Raw genomic sequence first — 24,250 nt, forward strand, 5'->3', positions numbered from 1 at the left:
CATTTCTGTGGCAGGTGCTTATTCTGTGAGGCTCAGTCAGCCTTTTGGTTCCACATCACTGCATGTGCGTTGGAAGGCGGGTTTTGTATTTGAGAAGCAGCCTAAGTCAATGTTTCCAGTAAATAAAAATAAAATAAGAAGTCAGTGGACCGCACTGGGAGCTGACATGGATCTCACTGTAAAGGTTTGCAGACCATCCTGGCTTTGCTACTTTAACTGCTGGTGGGGTGTGGGGTGGGGGCTGGGATTTGGATTTTATTTGTCATGCCCCCACACTGTGGGGCCCAATTTGCCTTTAGAAAGAATTGGACAGATTTGTTCAGGTTTGATGGATCATTTCCAACAAGAAAAATACACGTTCAGGTTTGCAAACTCTTCACCCAGTTTGTTCCAGGTGTGTGTGTGTGTTGGCTGTGTTATCCACGCTGCTGGGGAAAAAGCACTCTGCACTAGCTCAGGCACTGTCTCCATCACATGAAGCTCTTTTGGTGCGTGGGGCTCTGTTATCCAGGCTGCATTTATTAAGGCCTTTAATCTCTTCACTGTGCTATTTATTAAGGTATTTTTAAATTACTTTTGCAGTTTTTTGATATTAATGTTTTAAATAATTAATTTTTAAATAATTTTGTGATCTGCCAAGAACAGGCAAATTATAGGGCAAATTAGAAGGAAAGGAGAACAAATACGTGGGGGACTGCAGCAGCCATGCCCACCCGAGTACCCACTGCTGGCACAGCCTGTCCCCCACTTGTGCAGTGCACTGTTCCCTTGGCCAGCTGCCTTGGGGGAGCTGCTACACCTCCTTCGGAGGACAAGACAAGCCCATCCGTTCAAGACCTCGAAGCATGTGCAAACACTCCCACACGCGTCACAGCCCAGAATGCCATGGGCTGGCCCTTCGGAGACCGCCTCTGCTTGTGACCCAGAGCAGGACCTTCAGCGGGACCTCCCAGCAGGCGACAAGGCCTGGGGGCCAGGCAGGAAGACGCTTCTCCCTCCAAGACAAAAGGCCAAAGACCCCCGTCTCCTGGTCCAGGGGACCCCAAGTGGGCCCTTTTTGCTTTGAGGAGGCCCACGCTAGTCTGGGCAGGCCTTGGTCAGGGTCTCCTCCATGGATGAACCACATGGCTCCTTCGGATGCCACTTCAAGACATTGAAGTCCCACTTGCTTGGTTGGTTTCAATTTGGGCACCGCCGGACTTTGTACTGACTCCAAGCAACTCACAAACAACAAACCATAAAAACACACTGCAAAACAAAACCAGGTGGTCACTCTCTATGAAAACCCAGACAGAATGGTCCAGCAAGGGGCCCGTCCCTCTCGCCCAAGGCCTGGGAGCACAGCCAGTCTCTGAGGCCTTCCAGGACACCCGCAGGGCAGGAGCGCATGGATGCCAGAGGGCAGGCGCTGCAACAGATGAGGGACGCTTCCTGGGTCCTGACACCGTTTAAGCGAAGGGACCCAGAGTGTGCCAGCCCTGGTGGCTTGTATTGGCCAGGAAAAACCAGGGGAGATAGGCAAACCCCCAGATAACCTGGTCTTATGCCACATGTGGCTTTACAAGTCATAACCAGCACCTTGAATCGCACCTGGAAGCAAAGCAAACTGGCCACCAGTGCACCTCGTGGAGTAAAGGTGTCACATGAGTGTACCAAAGCGTACCCCTCATCACTCATGGTGCTGCATTCTGGGCATTTGAAGTTCTGGGTGGTCTTCAAGGGCAGCCCCATGCAGAGCACATTGCAGTAGCCGAGCCTTGAAGTGACTGGGGTGGGAGTGACTGTCTGAAGGGCATCCCAATCCAGGAAGGGGTGCAACTGGCGCACCAGATGGAGCTGTGCAAAGGCCCCCTTTTTGAGAAGGAGCTTTGGGTCCAAGAGGACCCCCTGAGCTCCCCACTCTTGAGTGGGGAAGTGCTCCCATCCAAGAGTGCAGATGGAAATTCCTCCACCCAGCAACAAAGTGCAGGAAGAATTTTTGGACAGGCTCTGCGTTCACCACCTGCTGCCGTTTCTCCATGTAGCCTGGCCATCATGGTCTTCCTTCCTAAATGGGCAACGCAAGGCTTCCGTTGGCCACCCCGCACCTGCCTCTTCCATGCATCACTCCTTGGGAGAAACAGGGTTACCTCCTCCCTTGCTCCCTTTTCATTTCAAGGTCCCAAAGGAATCCCACCTCCTGGATCAGGAAGGCTCTTCAGCAGCCTCGCCTTCCCAGTCTTCAGCAAGGAGGCCCACGATTCTTGGACCATGGAGCAGCAGGACCGAGTGATCTAACTCCCTCCCTGCCCATGGCTGCCCATCTAGACTCTCTGTGACCCAAAAGCAGCCCAGCCAGTGACAGCCAGAAACCCTAAAACTCAGGAGCCATTGCTTTTTGCAGAACGCTTACAGGAGACGAATGCTGCCAGCTCTACAAGGCAGACCAGACTAAGAAACCAGTGCCACAGAGGTCAGGGCTACTTGGATTGCAAGAGCTACAGTAACAGAATCCTGCAATTTTGAATGTGCTTTCCCCTCCCACACTTTATCTCTGAGCGAAGTAGGGAAGGGCTCATCTGAGACGTCTCCTCAAGTTACTTTCTTGGCCTGGGCTCAGGCCCCTCTTCTCCGACTGTTGCCTTGGTAGCAGCTCTTCCTCCTGTCCTTCCAGGCCATTCCCTCTGCCCACTACAACTGCAGAGGAAATGGGCCATTTTCTTCCTCTAACTAAAAGGGGACCGAGGCTTGGGCATAACCCGGTTGGCTTTTCCCTGACACCAACGATGCAGCCCTGGCCCATGGGTCTAGAGGAACTGGCAAGACAAATGGTTTTCCCTCATTACTGAATTAAAATGCTTCCCACCCACCCATTTGCTGACCCAGAAAGGATCCCAGGGTGAAATCTGATCTTGCCATGGCCAACCTCTGTCCTGCCACTAATACGTCTGTTACAAGTCGCTGTTGAACGATGGCTTTGTGTCCAGTTCTGGTTGCCAGAAGGACAAGAAGGACATTTAAGAACTGGAAAGAGGTCAGAGAAGAGCAGCAATGATGGGGCGGGTCTTGAGGGCTAAATCCTACAAAGGACAGTTGAAGGAACTGGGTATGTTTAGCCTAAAGAAGAGAAGACTAATGGAAGATGTGATAGCAGTCTTCCAGTCCTTGAAGGCTGCCCCAAGGAAGGGGTGGGGAGTCATTCTCCAGAGCACACAAAGGTAAGAGAAGAACCAACGGGTAGGAGCTTTATAGGAGGAGATACAAGCTCAAAGCAAGGAGAAATTTTCTGACTGTGAGAACCATGAAACAGGATCCCTTCTAACCCTACCGTTCTATGATTCTATATGCCTGCTTCTTCCCAATAGTGATTGGAGGTTTGGTTATTTCAGAGTTCCAGCAGTACATAAATCTGTCTTCTTCCACAAACAAAATAGCAGGTGGAGGTCTGCTGCCTCCTATACCTCCAAACTCCCTCTGATCACACCACAAAGGTCATTAAATCTTGCCTCCAGGTTGGTGGGGTAGTGTTGGCTGAAAGGGAGAAAGACCACACTGGGTAGCAACTGAAGGCTGTTTCATTCATGGGCTGGCAAATGAAAGGCACAACATTCTGCAACCCGAAGTGCAGGGGAAAACAGGGCCATTAAAAACATCAGCAGCAGCAGCAGCAACAGGCTCAAAGCAATCAGTCCTTCAAAGAGAAGAAAGTCCAGGTATAAGGAACTATGGAGCAACACAAGGCCAGTTCAGTGTCAGGCAGCCTTCCACTGCCAAAGTCAGCATTTAGGCCCTGGACCCCAAGCAGCCTTCACAGGTAGCAGGAGTATGAGGAGGGGGCAGAATGCTTCCCCCCATGAGTCCAGTCAATGCTGCTCAGCACAGGAATGGACGTTTAGGCATGTGTTTTTCCTAATCTTCTCTGGGAGAGGCTCTGAATCTGAATTTCGGCAGTCAGACCCCAGTTGCTCCATCGTTTAGCTGGCCTGTCTTGCCTAGCAGAAGTACCACAAGGAAGGGCATCTTTTCCAGCAAGATGGGCCCCAGAAGTGGTTTCTATGAAGCTGATCCCTGGCAGAAAAGCCACAGCAGTGGGAGAGGGCAGCCATGTGCAACTGAAAGAAAAAGAAGCCCCAGAGAAATACGGGGGAGGGCAGAGGACTTGATGCTGCCCGTCAGAAGTGGGCAGCGCCACAGACAGATTTATTTCTAACTCAGCCAAAATTGTTGCTGTATTTTCAGTCTAACTGAAATAACCAACAGGTGCCATTGTAAATGGACTTTTTCAGCGATGCTGTCCCTTTTTTAAAGTCATGTATTTCAGGAGAAGGAGAAGAAGAAGGACAAAGAAAGAAAAAAGTCGATTTCTTCTTCCTCTGTTTGAAATGACTGCATCTGTTGCCTTCTGAGGGAGGAAGGGTGCTTTTACACATTGGGCACCTTCAGCAGGGAGGTGCCCTGACTACCTGGCTTGACCTGCAAATTGAACCAACTTACACCTTATTTTGCTGAAAAAGACAGTTATGCTCAGAATGGTCAGCAGTAAAAGGAAATGAGGCTGCCAAACAACACGGTGGCTGGACATCATCAGAGCTGACAGCAGCCAGAGCATGAAACAACTAAAAGAAGCTGTACAAGATCAGAAAACGTGGAGAGAGCTGGTCCACAGAGTCACCGAGGATTGGACATGATTGAACCGATATCATCATCATCATCATCGTCATCACCACCACCACCACCACCACCACCACACCTTATTCAACCCTTCCCCTTTTCTTCCCTGGGCCCTCCAACACTGAGGGTCCCTGTGCAGAGGTGATGGACTTTCAAATAAATCCAGCAGTGTTTGCTTGCTGTTCAGTTGCACTATAGGATTCTGAAGTGAATGGCTGAAGAACCGAAGGCAACGTGGGAAGTGGTGCCTGGACATGGTGGCTTGCAAGATAAAACATAATGTATGAAGAGGTATAAAGATTGGTGGTGCAGACTTGATTTAGCCCTCGATTTAGCTCTGTTTCCTGTTGTAGTTGGGACGCGGTGGCGCTGCGGGTTAAACCGCTGAGCTGTCGATCGGAAGGTCGGCGGTTCGAAACCGCGCGGCTGGGTGAGCTCCCGTTGTTAATCCCAGCTCCTGCTCACCTAGCAGTTCGAAAACATGCAAATGTGAGTAGATCAATAGGTACCGCTTCGGCGGGAAGGTAACGGCGTTCCGAGTCGTCATGCTGGCCACATGACCCGGAAGTGTCTATGACAACGCCGGCTCCAAGGCTTAGAAACGGAGATGAGCACCGCCCCCTAGAGTCGGATTCGACTGGACTTTACGTCAAGGGAAACCTTTACCTTTACCTTTACCTGTTGTTTTCTCTTATTCGTGCCTCTAATTTCTTCGGCTTACTGTTTCTAATTCCTTTTGTGCGCTTTGCATAATGCTGCTTACCCCCCAAAAGGGATGGTGTGGTGGGGACTTACTGTATAAAAGGTGAATGTAGATCATATGGATCTGGAATCCACATACAAATGCAACACCCTTGTTTACTGAGTTACCTCCTTCTCTGAATTCGCACAACTTGCTAAACTCCCCAAGCCACCAGGATAGAAATTGACCAGCTTTGGATGTGTTGTGAGGCTGCAGCTTCTAAAGGTTTAGCTGACCAAACTAAACAGAAATCTGGATGGCCACAAGAGGGCAGTGGAGAGGCAGCTTTCTGAATTGCTTTGCTGTCATCTAGCGGTTATTCGGATTTTGGCAGTCTTGAATGTATGGATCAGCCAGACAAATATATCTCTGGGCTCAGAAGCAGAAGGAAGAAAACGAAGAGCTGTGCCAACCCTGGGACATTGTATGAATAACCTCCCCTCGGCTCCTCAAGGGCTGGGGCAGCAGAGCTAGCCCAGCCTGGGGCTCCTGGCATGGAGCTCTCCATGGTCCTGACTGTTCTCGGATCTGCCAGAGTTCAGACCTGCCTCTGTCAGCATCCCTCCTCAATCAGCTTCTGATTTCTGATTTATTTATTCATTTAATATATCTGTATAACTGCCCATCTACCAAGGCAGTCTGGCAGTGAACACAAATAAGAACAGAACCAAAGTCACGATCCATTACAGGGAGACAAAAAAAGGTTGAGGCTCCTAAAAAACCTCAACAGCAACATGACAGATGCACCCGCACCCACACCAGAGCTCCATCCACATCCTGGCCCCAATGCCTGGAAGATTAGCCAGATCTTTATGACCCTCTGGAAGGCCAGCAGTTTGGGGGCTGACCACATCTCAGGGCAGAGGCTGTTCCACAAGACAGGCACCATAACAGACAAAGCATGCTTCCTAGGACCCACCAATGTGACCTACTCTGCATGATCTGGTGGGATGGGCAGAAACCATGGGATTTCTTCCTTGCTGTTTCCTGCCAAGGCAGAAAAGGAAGACAAGCAAGAGGGAGGAAGGTTAGTACTCCCTCAGTCAACCAACTCTGGTCCAGGCTGGTTTCTATGAAAGTCTGCTACATCTGCCAGAAATCTGACACCCCTGTTCCTTGAGGAAGAGGATGTCAAACTTGCATGGCCACAAACTGTCTGACCTTCCAGGTTATTCCACAGCCTGGCTCTGAGAAGATGGTTCTGTCCAGAAAGGAATCCCCTTTGTCAGCAGGCTGCCTGTGATGGCCGTCTTGGAACAGATGGTTCCTAATTGGTTCCACCATGCAATCCATTTGCTCCCTGATTTAGAGAGCTCCGTGCCAAGCCTTGGTGGCCGTGCCAGCCACGTTGGAAGCTGAAGCTCATTCATGAGCTGTACCTGGACAGAAGAGAAGAGGCTGCAACCAGCGGAGAGGTCAAGACATTTAGTGGCTTTCTGAGGAATATTTTTGGGGGGAAGATGGTTGAGAAGGTGGTGGGGAATGGGAACTAGAAGAAGCCATTATTTAGACCACTTCCAATCTGGAGCCCATTGGTTGCTCTAGTTGATGACCTTTGCTGGGGCCTGGGTGTGGGGAGTGCACCTCTCCTGGTCCTATCAGAGTTCTTGCTGGCATTCAATACTATCAACCATGGTCTCCTTCTGGACTGCCTGTAAGAATTGGGGATTACAGACACCATTCTGTGGTGGTTCTGCCCCTACCAGAGTGGGCAGTTCCAGTTGGTAGTCATGAAGACATAGCAACCAAAGTCATGGCTTTTCATCCATTGATGTCTAGGCTTCCCTGAGATATTGGCTGCAGTTGCTACTCTAGACGGGGTGTTGCATCCCTTGCAGGGCTGAGTTCATGATTTGGGGTTCCTCTTGAAGTTGTAGCTTCTGCTGGAGCAGCAAGTGGAGGCTGTGGCTAAAGGGGTTTTGACCAGCTCTGTCTGTTTTGCCCATTATGATCCTACCAGGACCAGGGGGCACTGTTGACAGTGACTCCCCTCCTTATTGCCATGCAGTTGGTACAGGTGGTCCTTGCTTAATTACCGTTAATTTAGCAACAGTTCAGACTTAAGATGGTGCTGAAAAAACAACTTATGACCATTCCCCCACTTACAACAGTCACAGTGTCCCTGCAGTCACATGATCACAATTGGGTGCTTCACAACCAGTTCACATTCATTAATGGTGGTCACATGATCACCATTTTTGACCTTGCCAGCTGGCTTCTGGCAAGCAAAATCAATGGGGAACTGTGCAATTCGCTTAACGACTATGTGATTTGCTTAACAACTGCCACAAAAAGGTCAGATTCACTTAATGAACACTTTGCTTAGCAACTGAAATTCTGGTCCCAATTGCGGTTGGTAAGCAAGGACTACCTGTACTGCATGGTGCATTACTCTCTGACCTGTCTTCAAAGACTACTCTGAATCTAGTGCAAAATGCAACGGCTGCAGAAGAACACCAGTTCTGCGGCAGCTGCACTGGTTTCCACTGAGCTTCTAGGCCTAATTCAAAGTGCTGCTGGTCATCACCCCAAAGCCCTATAGAGCATGGTGCCAGGTTCCATTAGGGACCCCTTATCCAAACAATTCTGCCCATCCTGGGAGGTCATCCAGAAAGGGTCTGCTTGGGGTGCTGCCACCAGAAGAGCCGAAGGGGATCTGACTGAAGGCAGGACTTCTCTGGCATAGCCAAGACTCAGCGGCACAAAGTCCCCAGGGGTGGCGCGTCCCTTTGCGCTTGGCATTGTGCAATCTGTGGACCCACATGTCCCTTGATTTTTGCGTCATTCATTCATTCATTCATTCATTCATTCCATTTGTATTGTGGCTAACAACAATAAAAATAGTCATAATATAAAACAAAAACAATAACAAAAATTAAATATAAATATAATTACAGCCAAGCGATCTTAAAAGCCATGGTGTTAACATAACCATGAAATGGGGCCCTTCCCACACTCGGGGCCCCAGGCCCAGGCACAAAGCCAGGTCTTCAAGGCCAACAGGACCAGGGCCATCCTAATCTCAGGTGGGAGGATGGTCCAGAGGGCAGGCGCCACAACAGAAAAGACACGCTTCCTGGTCCCTGCCAGCCGACATTCCTTGGCTGACGGGACCCAGAACATGCCCATCCTGCTGGACTGGATTGGACGGGCAGAACTGACTGGGAAAAGTCAGTTTCTTCTCTCATGGCTATTCTGTTACCTAGTTTATTCTGGTAGGATCACCCTGGGATGGATAAGAATGATACGAGATACTTAACTCAACTTCAGTCTCTCCAAGCCTTGTCCAACCGCAAATCATAACATTTCTATGCTGCCTTCCTATATAAACCACCAAACCATAACAGTTCCAAGGCACCAGAAGTGGCTGGAGAGGGAGAGTCAAAAAAGTCAGGATGGCAGCTGCAGCTGTGGGATCAGAGCCTCTCCCCTCCTTTACGTGCATCACACATATGTGCACAAGAAGGGTGGGTCTTTGACTGCATGGGCACGGCAGCCATCCTGATGCTTCTGACCACTGCATGGATGTCTCTGCAAGGCGCAACATAAGAAGCTCTAAGATTTCAAGCAGAAGTTGTCCCATGGACTTTCAAGCACATCTCTGCAGCTTGAAGGACTAGAAAAAACCCTCCTGTATGGTTGGTCTGTGACTCGTTCCACATTTCTCACTGTTGTGATTGCAGTTTGGGTAGGCAAAGACGCATGCTGGCCTAGACTCACTTGGGGGGGGGGGTTCTGACAAAGGAGCAGGAGGGGATGGAGCCCGAACTCTTGAATCATGAGTCTCACAGCAGGGGATGGGGGGTGGGGGAGCACCCAAAAGGTCTCCTTCTGCCCCAAGAATGGTGTTACTTCCAGTGCACAATTTTGCCGTTTTGCCTGTTTCTGGCACTCATGTTTTGAACCTAGTTTGGGCTGCTGAGATGCTAACATGAGCCCCATGAAGGGAAGAAGGGAGAGAGCCCCCTCCTTGCTTCTAGCCAGGATGACATTAAAGGTTTTACTGGGGGACCCTTTGTCTCCCCTCCTCACCCCACCCTGCTTTCTCCAGGAAGACACCCCTTTCCTATGGCTGGTTGTGGGGCTCAGTCATCCCATGGAGAAGTCTGGCCACAGTGGGGCCTGCCACTGTGGGGGGGGGGAGGGTCAGAACTGCAGATGTGCCAGCACAACTTTGAGCTAGTGAGCTGGCTGAGGATGATGGGTATTGTAGGCCCACACAGGGGCCCTTGTGAACAAATCCTTCTTTTTGCTCTGGTGTCTTTTAAAATTTGTATTTAAAATAAGCATATCCTCCCTGTCTCTTGTTCTCCCCTTTGAACAGATGAATGGAGGGTGATTCCAGGTGGAAGGGAGAGGCGGAGAAGCCCAACGCAGGCTTTGGTGGTCTCAAATGTTTCCACTGCCCAGTTGGAGAGTTGCATCCCTTGCAGCAGCTGGAAGACCCCTGGGGAGGAGCTCTGCAGCCAGCAAGGAGTTCTGGGGTGGCACCCATGCCCACTGCCTGCTGCAGTTGGGCAGCACAAGTGTGGTGGAAGCAAAGGCTTTTGGAAGGAATGCTAGAGAGACAAACTGGGCAAGATTATTCTGCTCTCCCCAGCACAGAAGATGCTTCGAGCTGAGCTGCGTTACAGGCTCTTTTCTTTGCCAGTTCAGTGGCTGAGTTATTGAATTGCTAACTGGCCATTGTAGCAGTTGGTCATTTGCCTGGTTTTGTTAGCCATTCACTGTTCCACTGAGAATCTCTCTCCCTCTCTCCCTCTCACATCTCTTTCTCATCTATCTATCTCTATCTCTCTTATCTCTATCTATCTATCTATCTATCTATCTATCTATCTATCTATTTATCTATCTATCTATCTATCTATCTATCATCATCATCATCATCTATCTATCATCTATCATCTCAATCTTCTCTATCATCTATCTATCTAACAAATTTTTATGGCTGCCCAACTGACACACAGTGACCCTGGGCAGCATACAGGTAAAACAGGTTAATGCCTTCTGCAATAAGAATCCCCCAGCTGCCACGATGGCCACCCTGCATCCAGCAGATCTGGGTGGGAGGACTCCAATTTCCAGGACCAGGTTGCACCCTGGTCCTCTCCTCCCAGAGCAGCCCAGGTCTTGCCACAGAGGCCTCGAGATGCTGCCAGGTGCCAACCCTTTCATCCAACCCATCGTTACCTTTGCCTTGCAGAGAAAGGTAACCAAACATGTTAAAGCAAAGTGAGCAACAACCGAGTCAGGGCATCTTCTCTATGAAGAAGCATCCTTACTGATGCAACAATCAAGGAAGGTGACCAAGAGGTGATGATGGAAATATTGGCCTAACTTCCAGAAGACACTTAAAAAAACCAATTTCCCCCCCTATTTCTCACTCCCCCCCACAAGAAATAGAACCAGAAAAAGCCAGCCTCTCCGCTACAGACCTCACTGCCAAGATCAGAGCACACGCCTCCCAGTTTGCCTGATGAATGGAAGGGGGCTAGTGAGGTCATGGAGCCGAGGAAAGGGACTGGGGGACATCAGGCAGCACATTCAGAAAGTGGGCAGGTTGCCCCAAAGGGGGACCACCCCTGCCGTGCTCCAGCTAAGGCTAAAACAAAATGGAGGCTTCAAGGCTTGAAGGCTGCCACCCTTTGGGCTTTCCCTTGTGGGCGGCTCTGGGTCTTATTCTCTGCTCACAAAACTGGCACACAGGAAGCCCCGTTCACATAGCACCCTTAACTTCCGTACCAAATCCACCCTTTTTTTGGGACTGTGCAATATGTGAACAATAAACTCCTCCAAAGGGTTGGGTCTGCATCTTATGTGATGCCACAAAATGCCAAGCAAGGTTAAAAATACCGTGTCCAGGCTCCCCAAAGTATGCCCATGCAGCCGCTCAGACTCCCACTGGCTGATTCAGGGCCTCGTGTGAATAAGGGGAATGCTCTGGACCTGGCACTGTGGCAAGCTACCCTCAGCACGCACACACACATGCCGGGGAGTCAAGATGGCGGCCACAGCTATGCTATCAAAACCTGCCCCTCGACGTAAAAAAGGGGCAGGGCCTTGGTCCCATGGCTGTGGCCGCCATCTTGACTTTTTGACCCCCTCCCTGCAGACTCTCTGGCATGCCTACCTGTCAGCTTGATCTGTTTCAGGGTAAGGTAAGCAGCTATATGCAATGTGCAGAAAGGAATAAGAAGACATAAGCTGAAGAAATTGAAGGCAGGGAATTGGTGCAAAGGGGAAAATCTAAGTCAAGTTCACCCCACGCCCAGCGAACCCTTTGAGAGCAGCCAGGAGGTGGCATTCTGGGCAGTCCTGAGGCCAGGAGGGAATGAACTTGGCCACAGTAACTTCCCTTTTGCTTCTGTGACCCAGTGCCCCCCAGACGACCTTGCTTATGACCCCCAGAAGCCATGATCTTGTGAGACTTGTCGTCCAACACATCAGCCCAACAGACTACATTCTGAAAACTAGCTCACATTCATTCTTTCTTCCAAGTTCATTTGCTAAGGCATGTTGGTGGAAGTAGGGGTGGGGAGGGGGAATTACACTGGAAAAGGTACGTATGGAAACCAACACGCAGTCCCCAGGACGTTCTCAGACCCCTTTAGACCCACACCTGCTGCTTCTGCCCCATAGGTTCCCCTCCTCACTCTTCATCTCACAGTGCTAGTTAAAATCAACCCTGATTGTGCTGCCTTTACTTACTGATAGATCATTAGAGATGATTGAGAGCCAGTCTGGTCTAGTGGTTAAGGCAATGGGATAGAAACCAGGGGGCTGTGAGTTCTAGTCCCGCCTGAGGCACAAAAGCCGGCTGGGTGCCCTTGGGCCAGTTACTCTTTCTCAGTCCAACTTGCCTCACAGGTTGTTGTGGGGAAAATAGGAGGAGGAAGGAGTATTAGGTATGTTCTCTGCCTTGGGTTATTTGTAAAAATAATAAAGGCGGGATAAAAATACAAAAATAAAATAAAAAATAAACGTATGCAGGGATCCAGGCCACACACATAATCCAAGATTGGGCCTTTCTGCTCCCCACAGCCCAAGATTCCTCCATTTTCTTTGGATGGCAAAAAAGCCCCCTGCCTTTTGCCTGCCTAATGAAACTAACAAGCCGTTCCCTCCTGGAAATGTTGTTTATTATCAAGAGAAGAGGCTAGATGGGGATTCACAGGTCTCTGGCTGCCTCTCCATAGGAACAGGAGTTTCTAGACCCCAGAACAGGTTTTCTGCTCTCATCTAAACTCCTTCAGAGGTCTAGCTCTGGTGTCATTCAAATGCAGATGGCAGGTCTGGTTAGAGGTTCTGGTGGCCGGAAGCAAAAGCCTCTGGAATTCAGTCCCTCTCTAGCAACAGTCTGGAACTGTGTTTCTCAACCTTGGCCACTTCAAGATGAGTGGACTTCAGCTGCCAGAATTCCACAGCCAGCCATGAATTCCCCAGAATTCCCCCACCTTTAAAGCCACGCATGGCACGGGGCCAGGTTACTTGCAAGGCCACCTGTACCCTGTGGTTTCTTCCCATCTTACTGTAGATCTGGCAGAGGGGGGATGTTCCAAGTTACTTCTGTGAAAGAATGCCATTTTGTGGGGCCTGGGAGATGCAACTTCTCTGTTATGGCACCTGCTCTATGGGATCGCCTCCCTCCTGAGATCTGCAGGGCCCCAACCCTGCTGGCCTTTTGGAGGGCCATGAAGATCTGGCTCTCCCTTGAGGCCAGGACGTTAGCGGACCTCCACCTGCTTCTTGGTGTTGTGAGTGGTTTTCAGGTTATAGTATTATGATTCTTCTTAATTGTATTCTGCATTGTTTTATACTGGTTTTCATTAATTGAGTTTTATGTACTGTTTGTTTATCACCCAGGGTTACAAATTTCCTGAATGAATGAATGGATGGATGAATGGGCAAATCGATAAATAAAACAACTTTAGTCCCTCCCACAGCAACATTTGGCATTGTCTTGAGATCTGCCTGCCTGAAAACTGCGCCCCACAGATCCCCTCCCCCCCAATGCTTTGCAGCCACGTTGGGGACCCAGGTGTTCACAGTCCAGACCCGGTGGTTCTCATTCAGTTTCTCCTGAGGCCCAAGAGAAGAGGAATCTTGGGCCTCGGGTGTTTCTTGGTGTTAAGAAGAGCTGGGGAGGGTTAAGACTGGGGCATAAGAGGGGGACCTGGAATGGGGCTAAGGAGGAGGGTGCTTTCTGCCAGGTAAGTAGAACTTTCACCCACTTCCCCTGGCAGGCAGGCAGGCAGGCGGCTTCCGGGGCACTGCAGGAGGCCTCGACTGCATGATGCCCAGGGCTCTCTTTGGCTGGGACCCAGCAGCACCAGCACTGGCACCACCACTCAGTCCACACTTCGAGGGTCTTGGCGGAGATGCCTGGCCTGGGCTCTGGGCTGCCACCTCTTGGCTCCCCATGCCCAGGGAGGCCCAGGCTCCCGCTGGGAGGCCTCACTTGCCCTTGCACCCAGTGCAGTCTCTCCTTGCCCTTCCTGCCTGGAGGCTTCCAAGATCTAGGATGTTCCCCTTTTGGGGACAGATGCCCCTGTGATCCCACCCCTCCAACCTGGATGCTGGCAGTGACTTGGCAGGGCCAGAGGGCACATGGGGCAGCAGCAGTGCCCTCAGCTCTGCCATGCATACTTGCCAAGTGTAACCTACGTGCCCTCTCGTATCTGTGCTGGAGTTGGGGGGAAGACCAAATCTTCCTTCAGCTTACTCTCAGCAAACCTCTGCCTCAGCCAGTCCAAGAAGGAACAACCAGACCGGCATCCTGCTTCCAGTGGCGGGGGGGGGGGCAGTTAAATAGTTCTAAAGAACCCACAAATGGGCTCAAAGGAAAGGCCCCACCTGCCCCTCCTCCCCACATCAGCTGGTCTGCTTCTAAACATGGAGGCTTGGTTCTGCTGTCATGGTGTCTCGACAGCAGCCTGCTCTAAAAGGGCCCTCATCAAATTTCGATGTGTAATTAGCTTAACCTGTTTCTATGCCACATGGGAGATAGTACGATTCAAGTAAAGGAAGAGCAGGGAAATAAAACATTAGCTCAGTGTTTCTCAACCTTGGCCACATTAAGATGTGTGGACTTCCACTCCCAGAATTCCCCAGCCAGTTGGCTGGGGAATTCTGGGAGTGGAAGTCCACACACCTTAAAGTGGCCAAGGTTGAAACATTGCATTAGCTGGCATTCCTTTCTTTAAGACTGTGCTCTGCTCTGAGATGCATCCCATAAGCATGGTGTAGAAATAGCAAAACAAATGGAAAAAGGCTGGATGGCTTGAATCAGCCCATTTTCTCAGCTGCAGAATACACTGTGCCCTCAATGCACCGATTGGGTTGAGTCTGCACCACGCCGGAAGCCACAAGACAGAAAAAGCCAGTCACAGCCCAGCCTGCAAGGTGAGCTGGAGGACCAGGGCCCCTAGGTGTGTTCACAGAACCACAGAGTCAGAATGGACCTTAGAAGTCCTCTAGTCCACCCCTGGATGACCAGTCTCTGTTAGAAGCCTCCAGTGAAGGAGAACTTGTGACCTCATGTGGCAGCTGGTTCTAATGGCTGACAGCTCATGCGGTCAGGAAGTTCTTCCCGATGTCTAGTTTTGAACCTGCTTCCTTGCAGTTTGTGTGTACTCAGCCAACTGTAAATTAGTGAGTAAGCCACAATTGAGAAAATCACAGTTGATGTCCCCTGAGCACCCAGCCTACAGACGTGGCTACCTCCCTCCTAGGGTGCGAAACAGACTCTGTCCTGGGCTGAGACATATGGAAACCTCTCTAGTCTTGGGTGATGGCTAAGGAGAGAAGATCTAGAGATGAGACTTGCATGTCCTCTGACTTGGAAGGCCTTTCACCTGGAGCCTGGTATACCAGTGACGGCAAGCTCCTCCATTCTGCCAGGTGCCCATCCTGCAGCCTTGCAGCCTGGCTCCTGCAGGTGAAGGAAAGGCCTGACAGAGCCAGACTGCTAGAAAAGCCACCCACAGTCCCTTTCTCATCAGTGCATGGCCCTTGCTCAAAGACTGCACTGGGTAGATTGCTGGGGGAGATGGATGGATGATGGATGGATGGATGGATGGATGGATGGATGGATGGATGGATGGAAGGAGAGACAGGTCCATGGCTTCAGAGGCCAAGGCCTCTTTGATGTGCGGTCCCAAAGGGAGGCTCCCTTCTCTCCCACCATCTCCCCAACTGCTCCAGAAGGACCAGGGACCCCAGAAGAGCACTGAGAAGAGCAATGGGTCCCAGGGAGAGAATTGAGGGAACTGGGATCTTTAGCCTTTAGAGAAGACTGAGGGGGACATGCTTGTCCTCCTCTGAAGAGGCATCACCTAGAAGAAGGTCCAGAGCTGCTCTCTGTCACTCCTTGGTCAGGGGAGTGGGACATAGGAGAATGGCCCAGAAGGCAGCCATGTCCAGTTGGATGCTAGAAGAACTTCCTTAAAAGTAAGAGCAGTTGGAGGGTGGAGCCAAGGTCCTGGGGGTGATGGCTCCTCACCACCAATGGCTGCACAGCCCTCTGTCAGAGAGGCTTTAATCTGGATTCCTGCCCTGAGCAGGGGGAGGGACTGCATGGCCTTCAGGGCCCCTTCCAATTCTGTGATTCTCCATCCCCCCTCTCCAGCTTTCCCTCTCTCCTCCCTCTCCCCCACTTTGCAGCTTGCAAGGACTCACTTGCCAAGTCCCCTCCCAGGCCCTCCTCCACTGGATGGGCACTGCTCCTCCTGGGCTGGAAAGCCAGGAAAGGCAAGCGAGCTCCCAGGCTGCCTGCTCCCCCATTCTCAACTACGAGAGAGAAAATGGCAAGAGGGCCCAAGCCCTGTAGCTCAGGAGAGAACGAGCTGGGCCAGCCTAGGAGTGGCAAACTAGAGGACACCCACCCTGTTCAGCTGCTTAATCAATCTCCCTAAACAATCCTTGTTTCCCTGGGAATCAGCTGCCAATTCTGAAAGGGGGTTTACAGGCAAAGCCAAGGGAAGGACATATAAGCAGGGACAGAGGGACAGAGGGAATGAGGACAATCCTTGCTGGCTTTTCTTAAGGACTGTGGGCAAAGCTCTTTCAACAGTAGAAACACAGGTCCCTGAAGCATCCCCCGTGGAGGGTGTTCTGACACCCCCCCCCCTTTCCCCTTTCATTTCTTCTTGATGCAAATGAAGAGAGGGAAAAAGCTCTGCATCAAGGCAGCACACCTGGAGGTTTTTCCAGGGTTACCATTGAAAAGCTGCCTCCATCCAACCCCCCCCCCCCAACAATTGTGACCTAATCAAAATGTCCCTTTACTCACAGCACCCCCTCTTGAGCCTGGCCCCCCAGCCGAGGAAGAAGGAGGTTTTTGTCCCTAAGATCAGCATACTGAGACTTTGCCAGACCTCCCACGGAAGGGCGTCTTCACGACTGCAGAAGACCAGGGACCAGGAAAATGGTTGAATTCCTGCCTGCACCCCAAGTCACCCATCCAGGTGTGGCCCCTGTGAAATGGCAGCCCCAGCCCTGCAGATCCCTCACACCTTCCCCTCCACTCTGGAATTTCTCCTGTGAAATTCTGTTTTGCAGCAGAGGCAGCTGATGAGCTGGGAGCTGCATCTTGGACTCGGGAAAGGGAGGGGAGGAAGGTGCAGGAAGACCAGGGTGGGCAAGAGAGGCCCGGGCATGGCCACATAGGCCAATGGGTGCCCCTAGCAGCACTGGCAAAATGTTTCAGGGCCCTGCTCCGTGCCTCTTGCCTGCCAAGGGTCAGGCTGTGCTGCTGCTGCAGGGAGGCTGTGAAAGCTGTGTGGCTGCCCTGCCCGCAAACTCCCGAATGAGCCCCAGGAGGCCTTCCCCAAGCCTGCCCCAGGGATCAGAAGGGCAGGGCTCTCCTTCCCAGGCAAAGCCAACAGGGAGCCCAGGCAACTATGCTGCCCCTGCCCCACTCTGGGTGCTTCAAGATTTCTCTCCCCACTGCCCCGTCAAGCAAGTCTCCTCTCCTCTCCTGCTCCCTGGCCCTTCTGCAGGACCTCCGCATTTCCAGCCCCAGGCGGCTGCTGGGCTGGCAGCAAGTGGCAGTGCGCGCGCGCGCGCACACACACACACATGGACGCACACACACGGACGCACACAGCACTCCAATTCCAGCCTCTGAACAGCGGTTGGCACCTTGTGCGCTGGTACTTGTAGCCCCACAGAACTGGGGCTCAAACTTCAGAAGAGACCACACCCCTCTTCACTTCCTCCCACAAAGCTGAAGCCCCCCCAATCTCCCCCAAAGAGCTGGAACACTCCACCAGTCCCTAACAGACCCACAGGGATTAAAGACCTCCACAATGCCCCATACAGGAGGGGGGTATTCCAAATCTCCAAACAGCAATGGACCCTCCGTGGCCCCTGATATGCCACCAACTCCTTGCAACTGGAGCTCCACAGAACCCCACAAAGAAGTCAAAAAATGGGCCATCCTGGATTACAAATTCCACCGCTCTTGGCCAGCACGCCCAGTTTCGTGGGAGCCAAGCCAAACGGACCCCAGCGGCCCCTTCTAGGATGGTTTGGCAGGTAGACGACTCTCCAGCTCCAAAGTCCAGCCTGCCCCCTCCATTTTGGAAAGTCCAGGGGGGAGGGCTCAGGCACCCCTTGGTTCACCCGGCCAGGCCCCCTCCCCCTGCCCACCTCGGCTGCTGTAGCCTACGGCGAGGGGCAAGGTTCGGTGGGCCCCCTCTGTGGCTAAGCCCTCCGTCCCGGGCTGGGGCGGGCGGGCGTTCCAAGATGCCCCCCCCGGATGCTTCCCAACTCCGAACCGCCATCCGGGGAGGGAGGGGCACCCTCTGTCCGCCTGCAGGACCATCCGGAGCATCCGCAGAGTTGAGGGTGCCCACCAGGGAGGCGGAAATCCCCGGGGGCTGCTGCGCCCCCCCACCCCGGACTGCAGTTGCGTAAAAGTTTAGCCAGCAGCCATTCCACAGGCAGCAGCGCGGCGAGGGGGGTGGGGGTCTGCAGCCGGCACGCCACCCCCGGCGGGGAACTGGCGCCCACCTGCCCGGGGGCCGACAGAGGCGGCCCCAGGCGCGGCCCGCCGCCGCCGCCGCCGCCGCCGCCGCCGCCGCCGCTGTCCCTGGTGCTGACCGCCCGCCCGCGCGGCCCGCTCCCTCGCGTCGGCCCGCTCACCGTTTGCTGGAGGTCCGGGATGCCGATGCGCACGACCAGGGCGTTGGGAGCCGGCTCGTCCATCCGCCCTGGCGGGGGAGAGGCCAGCTTCTCGGCGGAGCAGGGGCCGGGGCCGGCGGCGGCGGCGGGAGGCGTGATAGTATCATACAGGGTCTCCTCTCTGAGGCTGCCTTCCGTGCTCTCCCCGGGGTCGCCGTTGACGACGCAGGGCTGCTGGCGGCGGGGCTGGTGCTCTCCTTCCTCTCCTTCTCCTTCTCCTTCTTCTTCTCCTTCTCCTTCTCCTTCTTCTTCTTCTTCTTCTTCCTCCTCCTCCTCCTCCTCCTCCTCCTCTTCCTCCTCCTCCTCCTCCTCCTCCTCCTCCTCCTCGTCCTCCTCGTCCTCCTGCTGCTGCTGCTGCCTCCGCCGCTGCCGCCGCTGCCGCCGCTGCTCCGGAGACTCATGTTTGCCGCTGGCTGGACTGAGAGGCATGCTCTGTGTGCCGGGGACGTGTGCGTGTGCGTGTGCGTGAGAGTGGGCAAGGGGAAAAACACAGGGAGTGGGCAGGGCGGCTAGCGGGCGCACATCACCCCCTGGCCCAGGGCACCTGCCGGCAGGGGCGGGGGGCAGGGCAGCGGGGAGGGAGGGGGCTGCACGCAAGGGGGTGAGGGTCGAGCAGGGAGAGGGAGGGGGCAGGGCGCCGTGGAGGGCAGGGGCCCCATCCCGGGGGAGGGAGTAAGAACACGCACACACACATTCCAGCCCCAGAGCATTGGGGAGGGGGGGAGGGGGGTTGGGGGGAAGAGAGAGAGAGAGAGAGAGAGAGAGACTGTTAAATAGAGGGCAATTACTCCCAAAAGAAAGAAAAACCGAACTTTTCAGAAGTCCCGAACCCCCAATAAAGGGAAAAAATGGTCTAGGGTCCAGAGAGCAACCACTTCCCTTCTTTGGCCCCACGGGCCCTCCAACGTCCAGCCTCCAAGGGCCTTGAAGTTGGTGGAGATTCTTGCTGAGGCGCCACTGGCAGGTGCCCCAAATGCTCCTGGGATCCTGCCTCTGGCAACATTGCCAGAGGTAATGCCAGGGTAATCCTTCTTGGCTTTGCCCTGGCCCCCATTTCAATAAGGGCAATTCAGCTGAGCAAATGCTGAGTGCTTAACCTGGGCCCTGGGCAGCCACGTGTCCCTGGCATCATGTCTGTGCCCAGGACCCATGGCACCCGACCCCTGCTTGAGCACAGGCTCTGAAATCTCCCCCTCTGACTCCAGCTCTTTGCAGCACAGACCCTTTTTCTTGCTTGGGGGAGGGGTCTACTTTTCCAAGCTGTTCTGGCTCGCTGAGAAAGAACCAGCGGCTTCTTCTGCACCCAGTGACTGATAGGCAAAAGTGGCACGTTGACTTACTGGCTAGATTTACTGCCTGGCTGGTTTTTCCCCCAGGAGTTCAAGGCAGACCCTTTTATCCTCGAGAGACATGTGATCGAGAACTCCACACTGTGCCAGGCCTTGTTTGCCTTGGGCTTGGCATGGCCACCCAGCCATTCTGGTTTAGCACAGTGGTGGCTTACTTAACCAACTTCAGCTGCCAAGATCTCCCTCCTCTGGCTAAAAAGTAGGCCAGCCTCTACAGTGCCCAGCCTCCTGGGCCACTCTGGGAACTTCAAACACATCCCAAGTGCGCTGGGCTGAGGAGTGCTGGCAGTCATGATGCCCGCGAAGAATGGCTGCTTTTCATTCAGACACTTTCTCAGCCATGAACCTCGCTGAAACTAGATCCTTTGCAATAAATCTGCCTGGATCAAGCTGCTTGGATGGATACAAATACCTTGCCTTGGTTAATCCTCCTTTTTAAATATTTAATATTTTCTTCTTTAACCCTCGACTGATTATTTGTTTCAATAAAAAGCACCCCCCCAAAAAAATGGGGGGTAAAAGGAGAAACCTAATGAAGAAAGGAAGAATTAGGGAGATCAGTATTGTTTGTATCAGCAACAGACTCTGCACAGATTATATTTGTGTTTATGTATTATTTATTCAATTTCTATTCAAAGGTATAAGTAATGAATAAGTAGGTATATTATATTAAACCATCTAGCTTGCTTTTCTTTAGCAATATAATACACGTTTCAAAGTGTTTCTTCACAAAGCCTCTCTCCCCCCCCTCTTGTTCACAACTACGCAATAAAACTGCACAGTGTGAGTGTGTCAGATGGGTGTTAAAGGCAACTCCATCAGGCAGAACAGCAGTTAATGCTCTCAGCTGACCATTCATTGGGGTGTCGGGCCCCGTAAAGCCGCTGCAGCCGTGCCGTGGTTTTTTTTTCATGATGTTCAAATGCAGAATTAACCATCAGCACACCCATCTGAAGTAACCCATTTTCTGGGATCACACAACGTACTGAACTGGAAAGAACCCAAAATGGCTGAGCACCACAAGAAGAAACTTAGTTTTAAACTTTTTTCAGCGTATTGTGAAAATGCAACCACCATTCAGGACATAGTGATTGCACTAGCACAACCTGGTTAAGCATGTCCTACACATCTTCAGAAAATATGCTACTTGAATTGAATCGGTTAAAGTATTAGTAGCTACATTGGCATCATGCCTAAAGATTGACAAGTTTTAAACTTGGTTAAATTTTAGTGGAAAGAGCCAGTTTGGTGTTGTGGTTAAGGCATCAGGCTAGAAACCAGGAGAGTGGGAGTTCTAGTCCTGCCTTAGACGTAAAGCCAGCTGGGTGACCTTGGGCCAGTCACTCCCACTCAGCCCTAGAAAGGAGGCAATGGCAAACCCCTTCTGAAAAGCCTGCCAAGAAAACTTCAGGGACATGTTCCAGGCAGTCTCTGAGAATTGGACATGACTGAACGGATTAAAAAAAAACTTTTGGTGGCTTAGCCTGTTGTATGAATCTGGCCTAAGGAGTTGAGGGAAATGGGAGTGGGGGAGGAGGAGGAGGAGGAGGAGGAGGAGGAGGAGGAGGAGGAGGTATTTGCGTGTGAAAAGGTTGTGAGGAAGCTGAGCAGGTCCAACAAAGAGCTCAACTCCCTGGCGTCCTCCTTTGGCCTGAGAGGGTATCAAGGAAGGCTTGGCCCTCGCAAGGCCAGAGCCCTGAGGACTGGCAGCAGAATCAGCCATTTTGGCTTCCCAGCCCAAAGTTGGAGGATCAGTGTGACTCTCAGAGCCACAGCAAATAGTCCAGCAGAGGTGGTGGCTCAGGTCAGGAACTCCTCCAGCCACAAACTTTTTCTGCCCTTCCTGATCTGCCTGCCTTCCAGCAAAGCACCCCAGGTTTGGAGGAGAGGGACCCCTTCACAGACATGGCCGCTTCACCCAGATAGAGGCCCCCCTTGCGCTGAGCTCTCCTGCAGCTCAGGCTCCGAAACCTTGATCCAAACTCAGCCAATAAACCAGCTAATAATGAGCGAGGGGCAAAGTATTTTAGGCTGGCCTCAGTTCAGCTCCTTGCAAAGCTAGGATTGCCAAGACTATTTAGGAAAGGAGTTGTGGCTGGGAAGAGCCAAGTGAGGTGGAATCTCACAGTTCGCATTGCGGGAAGGGGGAAAGGAGACATTTCCAGTGGGTGACAATTGCTGGGAAGAGGAGGGCTGGTGAGTTATGAAATTTGGTGAGTTATGTAATCTGTTTCCATTGCTGGGGGTGGGATGGGCATGACCATTTTCTGCCCCCAGAAGTAAAAAAACCTGACCAGGCACAACCTGGCTTGTATCAACAGCAAGGTATCAGCCTCCAGGGCTCAGCAAGGGACCTGGATTTTCACTCAGAGCAGATTTCAGAGTGCACCCCCCCTCCCCCCATGTATGCAAACAAGAGGGTGGATTGCAGAACACAGTTAAGTTGAGGATGGAGTCTTGAGCCAGGTGCTGCTGCAGCGTTTTGAGTCCTTTGATATAAGCAGGAGGGGGGCACTTAAATCACTTTGTTTGCCTGCCACCTGGAATGCCTTTCATCGCAGACCATCAGTGACAGGCCCCAGATGCTGCCTTCCAGATGGGCCCTGGATTGGCAGGCTGGTTAAGGGTATATTTCAGTCTCATCCTGGGCAGGATGCCACTCCCAAGATCAGCAGGGAGTTCATGCAGTTCCTGTGCCTTATATTGGCATCCTCATTTAGCTGATGGCAGGCCCAGTTTACATCCCTCATGTATAGGTCCTGGGAAACTTTACCTTGGGGAATCAGGGTTACAATACGCATCATGCTCTGGCACCATTCAGCAACTCTGCCTGCCAAAATGGTGCCCTCTATCTGGGTTGGAGAAGGGTGGGCGAGGCAGGGAAAAGAGGCCGAAAGGGACGCAGCCAGCGATGGACAGCCTCGGAGGGGGCTTTGTTCAGATGCTGCTGCAATTGAAAGACCAGGATTGTGTGGAAAGCTGCCAGGAGCCACAGAGACCCTCCAAGCTATGGAGAATGTGGGAGGGGATGTCTGTGGCACTCAGGTTGAGCTTTGGGGTTTCCCACCAGGCCTTTGGTGGCTTCTGCTGGAAGCAGGCTAAGATGGACTAGTGATGCTGGTTAATTTATTAATCAATTTATTTGTATTAAGTGCATGCCAATCATTCTGAGCAGCTAACCATCTGAAAATTAATCACCCAATCCTGATGATGTTCATACAGGCTTCTTCAACCTGGCAGGATGACTTGGACTTAATTCCCACACAGCACAGATTTGGGGAGTTGTAGTCCAAGCAGAACACCAGACAGCACCAGTTGGGGACCTCAGGTTGCATGTCACAGCACATTCCCATCCGTTTCCATTTTGTTTGCCATTCCAGGTTTTCATCTAGGTTGCATTCACACAAAGCACTCACCCAGGTCAGATAAAGATCTGGCAGCTGCCTTTGCAAGATGAGACACTTAACGTTAATCTGGGTTATTTTTCTGCCACTTATTGTGATGTGGAAACCCAGTACAGTTAGTGCGTGTATGGTTCAGGGTATTGCATGAACCCAGAAAATGAGCTAATTCAGTAACGAGGTTAACTGTGCTTTGTGAACAGAGATTACAAGATTTCAAGATGACCAACTTTTAATTATGTGAAACAGCAGTTGCCTTTGTTCTTCCCTCCCTAATTTTCTTCTCCAGTTGTGTCTGAAGCTACGCACTCCTTATGGGCAGCGTATCTGTGGAAGGCACCGGGTACAGCCTAGTGCAGCGTAATGAGCGAGAGGGGCAGAGGCCAGATACATGCAGCAGGAATGTAAACTGTGGACATGAGTCTCTACAGAATTCAGTATGGCCTATATTTTAAAAATTCCAGACCTCCTCTGGTAGATGATAAAGCAGAAGAGAAACGTTGGGCCATTAGTGCCCGTGTTTGCACAACACGCTTCAATCAGGTCAGCTCAAGGCCCCATGGCTGCATTTGCATAATATGCTAAACTCTGCCAGTTTAAGCCGTGGGTCTGTGCGCTGGCTGAGTTTTGCTGGTGGCTCGGCACATGGTGTAAATCCAAGCCATTTGGCTGACTGATGGTTCAGTGGACACACCCCATTAACCAGCGGGTTAGTTCAGCAACCCAGTTAAATGCAACCCAGTTACTGGCAACGAGGAGTCCCTGGGCTCAACTCTGTGAAAATATCCCAACCAAGAGCAGCTGTTCTCAGAGACTTCCACCATCATGTGCCCAGGGGAGACACTGCCAGCTCTTTGGGTGAATCCCCCACACCACGCCACTCAGCCACCTTTGTGAGCCTTCTGGTCAAGCTGTGGCCACTT

General features: G+C 52.0%; 1 protein-coding gene across 2 annotated transcripts in view; it reads right to left on the bottom strand.

Moving 5' to 3' along the window:
* SHANK3 (SH3 and multiple ankyrin repeat domains 3) overlaps positions 1-18,763 on the bottom strand; it is a 262,450-nt gene extending 243,687 nt beyond the window's left edge. For both annotated transcript variants that reach the window (XM_063309491.1, XM_063309492.1), the window contains exon 1: positions 18,539-18,763. In XM_063309491.1, the coding sequence (XP_063165561.1) occupies positions 18,539-18,601 (63 nt within the window). In that variant the 5' untranslated portion in view covers positions 18,602-18,763. The remainder of the gene's footprint in view (positions 1-18,538) is intronic.
* Between the last annotated feature and the right edge of the window lie 5,487 nt (positions 18,764-24,250).

The sequence above is a fragment of the Candoia aspera genome, chromosome 7 (genome assembly GCF_035149785.1).
Source record: "Candoia aspera isolate rCanAsp1 chromosome 7, rCanAsp1.hap2, whole genome shotgun sequence".
Classification (NCBI taxonomy): domain Eukaryota; kingdom Metazoa; phylum Chordata; class Lepidosauria; order Squamata; family Boidae; genus Candoia; species Candoia aspera.